Here is an 8,175-nt window from a genome sequence, read left to right as displayed (position 1 = left end):
AGCGCTTCATCCGCCTTTACAGCATATCACAATTTCAGCCTATGGACTGCCAGCTCACGGGTTCATAAGTCACCCGTTCGATCTACTTTCACGTGGTCCCCGTAAAGCGAATCATGGTGCGGCCGAAAGCAAAATCGCCCTTTGGAATTTTCGGCAAGCAATGTCAAGGTATTATTGACGATACGTCTTACTACAACAAATTCGTTCGGTCCAGTCAAAGTCGCTAGTTCTGCTGAAGCGCTATCAACAAACGCGTATCGTTAATGTTGTTAGGCTTATAACCGCGACTGAACGCGCGAAGCCTTCACACAGACTTACTGTCGCCCATTCATTAAAGAACACGCAATTAAACAGGTGGAAGCCAGCGTCGTCTGATTTTCCCCGGTGTCGTTAAAATGCCAGCAGCGCAGTGTCCCGATGTCAATACGCATTGTTCGGGTTGTTGGTTCTTCGCGACTTGCAAATGATGGCAGAGAGCATGAAGGACAAGCAAGTGGACATGAACGCTATGATAGGGAGAACTCATAGGTGAAAGCTGATTTCTTAATCGCGCAGAATAAATGCGAGCTGAGAAGAGATAAACCAAAGATATGCATCAGCACCAAAATATAAAGAAATGAAAACCGAAACTACTGCATTATCATGCCCGATCCAGAAAAGAAGCATACATCCTTCTCCAGCAGCAAACCAGAGTGCATTTTACGGCATGATTCTCCAAGCCCAACTTTCGCGACATGAGTTTTATTTCTTTACTTTGGCTATCGCCAGAAAGTTTTTTTTCTTCGTTTTTTCTTTCAGTTCGCCCAAATGAACTGCCACAGAAGGGACTCTCTCGATGGTGTCGTGCGCTTTACTCGCCGAGTTTTCCCTGGTAAAGACTGTACTCTTTAAAGCAGTGATACCCTAATACGCATCGCTTGGCAGAATTTCTGAAGTACCCTTCTCGACAAAAACATCCGTTTATGCAGTCACGTGTGCAGCGTCGGGGCCATCCATAATACAGGTGTGAGCATTTCCACTCGGCGCAGCTGCTACTCTCGCAGCCTTTGTACACCTCGTACTTCGAGAGGCATCCTGCATGAGAGAAGGGGCAGGTTAAGAGCATAAAACCATACCATTTCACCACCATTGCATTATGAAACTGCGTTTTCTGGTCATTGCGCAAGGTCAGAAGCTTAACACAGCCCGATGGTATAGAAATAATGACAAAAGGTGGACTATTTACTGCACCCTTTACTGCAGCTGCAGTGTATGCGTAACCTCTCCTTTGACTATATACGGCACCCTTTGCGTAGCCTCTTCATAACAGCCGGATAATCCTGGCACGGAATAAAATTTCCGTCATAGGATTGATCATGTATGTCTCTTAATGTGGTACTTACGAGCAGTTTCTTTGCGTGTACATCTATTGATTTTTCTGCATCATCAGCTCGGTATCCTTCACCACAAATCTTGGAATAACATGTTTGGTTGCGTCATAACTATATGAAGAGCGTGGCAGGTGAAGCAGTCTCAATGATGGCACAGGCAATGTTAGGTTGTATTTCCAAATTGTAGTGTTCTGGCTAAATGTTGAATTCACTCATGAAAGAGTGCGTTATCTGCTCATGCACTTTTTCGCGCCATCTCAGAAAACAAGAAAATTCACAAATGCTAAATGATACCTCCTATATTGCGGCACCTTCTCCACAAGGCATGCAGACAAAAATAGTATAACGCGCTACAACACGGGGATCCATCTCATTGGCCACGTTTTGTTCTGCTAAATAAATCAGCATAGGGCCTTCGCCTTATCCAATACTGTGTAAGAACATACATTGCATTCATTCAGACTTTCATATAAAGCCCCTGGACCAGGGGCTTTATGTTGACAGGGATGGGGGCGCCATCTAGGAGCGGTGAGGTGTAGTACTGCACCGTGACACTGGTAGTCTCAGCGTAGCAGAGGTTTCAACGCTATGCCGTCTGGTGTAGGCAGTGTAGGCCTTCTGTGAAGTGACGACGCCGTTTCTGCACGTGGTTTGTCTTTCGCGTCTGATTAGCCTTTGGCGCCTCGTCGCCTACGGTGTGCAGATTTAACAAGCACCAGCAGTGCCTACACGCCGCCTACTGCTTTGCTTGCGAAGGCAGCAACTATAAGGCAGATTCGAAGGGCGCTTAAGCTTTGTGTTGAAGAGTGGAACATATAGCATTCAGATATCTTTGACGGCTTCGCACGCTTCACGGCATCTGCAGCTTATGTTACCGTAATCTTTACCAGAAAACGCTTGCGGCGAACGCTATGCACGACGGCGAGTTTTCTGGAAGAAACGCGGCCTCTTGCGTGAGCCGATCTTGGAGGTTGTGCACAGCCGCGTCACAAAAATTACATGATTTTCAGGCTTATGTTATACTTTCACACGTTTAATATTTCAGCCTGAGAAGATTTAACATAAATACATGTGCTGTCGGTGTCTTCGTTCATGACATTTGTTTGTGGGCCTTCATTCTCAAAATTCCCAATAATGACTTTGTCAACAATGTAACACAAGGTATGAAAAGCTTTAGTGATAGAATGATGTGGCAATATAAACCGCATATACCGCATGTCCAACAGCAAGGCGTGGCATATACACATACCTAAATATATACGCAAATTTTTGCTCATGGACAATGACGCCAACGCCGACACCGCATTTTCTACACACATGGGGCCCCTAACGCTGGGGCATTAAAGCTGCTGCGCTAAGCGACGCCGAAAGGCAATGAAGTCGACGGGCGAATCTCGCTTTGGTCCGGCGAGAGACATGCCACCGTGAAGCAGAACGCCTTCGCGCGTTCGCGGCGCACACTGCGAACTCTGGCAATCGTATTCCTGAAACTGAGTGGGTCGCAACTCATCTGGCTGTAGCAGACACTATGGAGCCGGACCAAAATGCTTGTACCGTCGCCCAGGGGACTCGCCAGCAGGACACCGCTCGCCAAGAGGACGCCAAGCGCCAAGCAAACCTGCAACACGGTCGCCGACCGGCAAATCGTGTGCCTTTCGCTGCAGCCGACAGCGAAGCAAACACGCAACAGGTTTTGTGAAGAGACGTTTAACTTTCGTGTTCTGCTGATTGCCATGAAAGCGGGATCAACCATAACTTTTTAACTGACCCATGTTCGGAAATTTTGCTATGTCACTAAATGAAAATTTTCCTTGATATGGTCGGTAAAATTTTGCTTCCTCTCTAAGTGCAGTAAACTTCATAGAAATCAGTTCAGCCGTGATTTCATCAGGTTACTGAATTATTCTGATATGTATTTGAATAATTTCCGCATTCAAATATTAGCGAACGTATTAGGACCTTTTTAACATACGACCAAACACATTAGATCGAGTTGTCCTTGAGGTAAATCTGCCTGGTAAATACTAATATGGAGTGGTGGCGTCACGAAAGGGGCTATCTTTGAGAGGTTCGAAGCGGCTAGATTAGCTACCGGAGTGCAGCTTGAGTGCTAGTGTGACAATTCCGGCTGTCAAGGGTGAGAAAACTTTATATTGTGCATAAATGCAATGAATGTTAATTTGATATTTTAAGAGAAAAAAAAAACACAAAAGCTTGCATTGTGCAGGTGAATGAGCATAAGAGCATATGCAACATGAATTGGCATTTCCCGTGGTGATGCTCGACTTTGCTGTGCATGGTGATGACCAGAGATTTGCTTGGACAGAAAAGCTGAGCGCGGTCTTTCGTTCCACATCTACGATCTTGCCTTCTTGGCTAAGAAAGTGCCTGCTTATTTTTATAGCACAGCTCTTAGGCAGCCGTTCCTGAATTGAGCGTCGGCGTGCCTCGGCGTAAGCGCGCGAACGCGCTCGACCATTGCTCGGGCATTCGTCGTCGTCTTCTTCTACAGCTGGCTCCGATGCCGCTCATCATGCCAGCGTTCCCATACTACCCCTGCCTCGGCGAAGGCGCTGACGGCACTGGCGCACTGCCATTCGGCGTGGTGATTTCCGTCCCAAATTCTTTGCCTGAATATATCGCGAAAAGAAAACACTTCTAAAGGTGCGCTCACATTTTTCATTAGGAAGTGCCGTAATTGTCGGAGATTTTTTTATTGAATGTATGTAAGGAGATGTTGGCACCACTTAAGAAGCGCCAGCTACTTCTCTGCCTCGACTTGCAATAAAACCTCACGGTGACGACGACGGCAAAAAATCGCTTGGAGTGTTCATAAAATTGCTAGTGCAATAAAGAAAGTGTTATTTATGGAGGAACAAAGCCGCAACCACACAACATCACTCAAGAACAACATACTTCTTATCGACAAAGTATCGACATGTGGAATTAATATGTTGTCGAGATTATGTGAAAACTTAAGACCTGTGAACTCCGGATGCTCCGGCATGTAACTTCTGAATATTCGAGGTTTAAAAAAGAGCCGCACAAAGAGCCAACAATCATTCAAATTTCCACGCTACAGGTTAGCTTTATCCGACATGATCTCGAAACTCACCTATGTCTTTTATTTTCTGGGTTCCATTTGTCGTACGTTCTGGTACATCCTCGCCGATTGCAGTGTTTTAAAATACTTTTAATGAAAATCGGTGCTCCTTGAAGGAATTTCATTATAAATCTGTCTCCCACATTGAAGCAAATTGTTCGTGCCTCTGATGGTATGAACAGACAGGCGCACAAACACGGACATGCATATCATCATCAGCAGCATCCTATATTTATGTCCACTGCAGGACGAAGACCTCTCCCTGCGATCACCAATTACCCCTGTCTTGCGCTAGGTTCTTCCAACTTGCGCCTGCAAATTTCCTAACTACATTACCCCACCTAGTTTTCTGCCGTCCTCGACTGCTCTTTCCTTCTCTTGGTATCCAATCTTTAACTCTAATGGTCGACCGGTTATCCATCCTATGCATTACATCGCCTGCCCAGCTTCATTTTTTTCCCTCTTAATGTCAACTAGAATATCGGCTATCCCCGTTTGCTCTCTGATCAACACCGCCCTGTTCCTGTCTGTTAAAGGGTCCCTAAACCACCAGAGGTCGAAATTTAGTTGTGGTGTTGCAGTTGTGCACGAGTCTACAAAGAACACGTAGCCGCAAGAATTTTTCAAAATGGTGCCGTAATAGCGGAGTTACACGCGTTTGACGATCGGAAAACGGCCCTCGCTCGTTTCGCTCTTTCCTTCGCTACTCTCCTCGTTGGCTGGTCTCTCCTCCTCCCCGAGTGCTGCTCTAAATGTCACGTGACATGCGTCATCGCCAACGCGCTTCTCAAAATACCTCCCTCTTCCGGTTAAGGCATGTCCACGCTAGCGGCAAATATACCGACGGCGAACCGGCCTCCCGTGCCCTCGAACGTCTGCCGCGCGAGAGGTGTCCAAAGTAGACGGTAGTTCGGCCGGCGCGCCTTCCCTTTGGTCACTGCCTAACGGTAACACGTTCTTTCATTCGGGACTAAAACATGCGTGAGGCAAAGCTAATAGTGAATAGGGCAAGTTCATATTGGTTCGTGGCTAATAACAAATGCGTATTAAAACGAAGATGACGGAATGGGTATACACTACAATCTTGCGCTTTTTCATTGCGTCAATGGTTTGTTTTCAGCGTGGTTCTGTTATTAGCTATCAACCAATGCTAACTTGCATACCTTCCTACTGGGTATCATCTAAGGTTCTCAACTGAAATAAATATAATTATGAAAGATTAAGAACATTATGTATAATATTTTTTATGGTCTAATGAGTATTACTGGTGTATTGGGAATAGATATTGTGAACACTTTTCTGTACCGTATTGCTACAATTTCTTCCATCGTAACGCAGCATCGCTGTCAATGTTTATTGTGAGTACTTGTTAGCACTAAGCAGTGAATTTTTGACTTACAAATTTCTGCCTTCCCCTCTCTCTTTCTTTTTTTAATAGTGGAGTCTGCCTGTGCCGTGACATGTGCCCTCGAATAAGCTCATCCAGCAAATTACTTCAGCTTGACACATACGCTTGGCCTACCTGGACACCACTTACTGTTCTCGAACCCCTCCACTCGAAGTAACGAAAAAATCGTTTGTACGGGAATCAAGTCATCGCGTTTAAAACTAACAAAAGCGCAGCGTCGAACACAGATATCTAGCGCGATTGTGCGGTGCAATTGTGAATGAAATTCAGCCGCCTACGATAGGTCAATGGTTTCTAACGAATTCTGAGTAGGGACGGCTCAGATAAGCTGGTCTCTTGCATATGTACAAACTACGCGTGAAGCGGACAAAAGATAAGAATAACTCAGACTAACAACTGAGTTTATTGGAAAAAGAAAATGAGTAAAACATTATATGCTGCCTGATTGTCGAGTTCTTATGACACTTACAAAGATGCATACGCACTAATTAGGCAAAGTGTCAACATTATTGATCACCTTTGGTGGTGCTTCTCACTATGCAATCGAATTTCAGTTTCCTGCTGTTAGCGGAACCACCATGTACGAAGCGTGCATTATATATCAGTCCCTATATCAGTCACAACGATTTATCACTCACAACTGCGCCTTTCTCTGCTCTATGGAACTATTTGAAAATAGCGTTGGCCTGCCAGAAAGACACCCGCTTGCTGTGAACAAAAAATGGATGACTTTCACCAGACGGTGCCAACACGCTCCACAGCATAACACTGCGGCGTTCTTGTCAAGTGTATAGGAAATTCGACGGTCCGTTAAGTACGACAAAGAGCAATTTTTTATTAATTTTTTTACAGTTCAGGCTGCATCATTTATTTCCAGTTTTCTTTAACAGTTCACTTATGCTCCATGTTTTTCTGTGCAATAATACGCAAAAAAAGAGGCTCTTAACGAGGTAAAATATCTCTATAGAAAATATTGGTCGGCATAGGATGTTAGCACTAGAATTTGCAGTCATCTGCAATGATTTAACCAAGGGGGAGAACAGCCCTTTTATAGAGCGTCCGTCAATGATGCTGCTTGATAAATAAATTGGCTTTACTCAGGTGCTCCTACCAGCATTTGCACTACTTGATAGGAAAAACCCAAGATATTCACAGACGACCATTAGTAAACTGAAGACCTGCGCCAATGACATAACGGCGGTAATAACTTAACGGATGGTTTGAGACAGAAACATGCTTTAATTAGTTTTTTTCTTTTCTCGAAGGCCAGGATAATCAGTTGTAGCATTGTGCAGACAAAACGCAGCGAGTGAATAAAAATGACGCCGTGAGATTCTTGTGCTTTCCATTAGAGACATTAGCTAACTCAACAGCTTTTCATGAAACTGTATACAAGTCTGCAAAGCACTCCCTGTATTTTCTCTTACGATGCGATAATACTTATTTTTGTTGTGAGGGAATACTTTCCTCTTCTTCAGGAAATGGTGGTTCAGAAATCTAGGCACTTGGAATTATGTGATGCCCACATCCTTTCAACCTCCCCAAAATAAAATAAATACCAAATAAAACGTTCAGTACGTACGATTTTCAGGAAGTTCATTTGTGAGCAAGGAGTGCTGATCAATTCTGTTAGATGTGATGGCGTTATTTTGAGCTTGATGTCCTTCTACATGTACTAGTAGTTTACAAAAGAAGGGGAACATAAGAGCGAGCACAGCTGTTATTTCTCGCATCTTGCGGCGAAGTAAAAGCGATTCACAACTGTATACCCTGCTTTTTGTTACACCCTACATTGGATATATGCGCTATTCAGACAATGTGCGCCAGCGAAACGTCTTTTTTTTTTTTTTTTCAAGTTGTCCTTATCTTTTTTTTGTTTACCCAGAATAGTGCCTTGGGAGCTGTGGCTGTTTTCAATCTTCTGCCATATATTTATTACCGCAGACTTGGCTTTAGCAAATGACGCTTGTTTTTGCTCAGTGAGTGCCATTAGCTGTGGTTAAGTCCTGACAAAAATTGCGCTTCCATCTTCTGTACCGAAATCTGCAAAAAACAGAGAAAGGACGCAACACATTTTCTTCGTATTGTCTGAATATTGAATCTACACAGCACAGAACCGTTACCAGAACAAGGGATGTCTCAGGGTAGAACAGGGTGCGTTTCAACCACTAACATTTCTCTATAGCGCTGGATGTAATTTATATTTACAAAGTATTGGGCAAGAATACCTCGTGCGTGATCCAAATACATTATTATCTTCATTTTTGTCCCTACGTAGCATTTTTCATTGCACT

At 44.2% G+C, this 8,175-nt stretch overlaps 1 protein-coding gene across 2 annotated transcripts; it reads right to left on the bottom strand.

Annotated features, from left to right (window-relative positions):
* Positions 1-729: 729 nt before the first annotated feature.
* LOC125945490 (uncharacterized) lies at positions 730-7,715 on the bottom strand. Of its 2 annotated transcripts, XM_049667222.1 has the most exons (3): positions 7,464-7,654; positions 2,925-2,988; positions 730-1,074 (listed from the first exon to the last, which is right to left on the bottom strand). In XM_049667222.1, exons 1-3 carry the CDS (start codon positions 7,479-7,481, stop codon positions 851-853), a joined length of 306 nt encoding a protein of 101 aa, XP_049523179.1. In that variant the 5' UTR covers positions 7,482-7,654; the 3' UTR covers positions 730-850. The 2 variants fall into 2 exon arrangements, 1 of the variants encoding a protein (XP_049523179.1); XR_007466926.1 differs by lacking the exon at positions 2,925-2,988 and having other exon boundaries at positions 7,464-7,715.
* Positions 7,716-8,175: the final 460 nt, after the last annotated feature.

The sequence above is a fragment of the Dermacentor silvarum genome, chromosome 5 (assembly GCF_013339745.2).
Source record: "Dermacentor silvarum isolate Dsil-2018 chromosome 5, BIME_Dsil_1.4, whole genome shotgun sequence".
NCBI lineage: Eukaryota > Metazoa > Arthropoda > Arachnida > Ixodida > Ixodidae > Dermacentor > Dermacentor silvarum.
The sequence above is the reverse complement of the archived record's forward strand: the minus strand, read 5'-3'. Positions and strand labels throughout refer to the sequence as shown.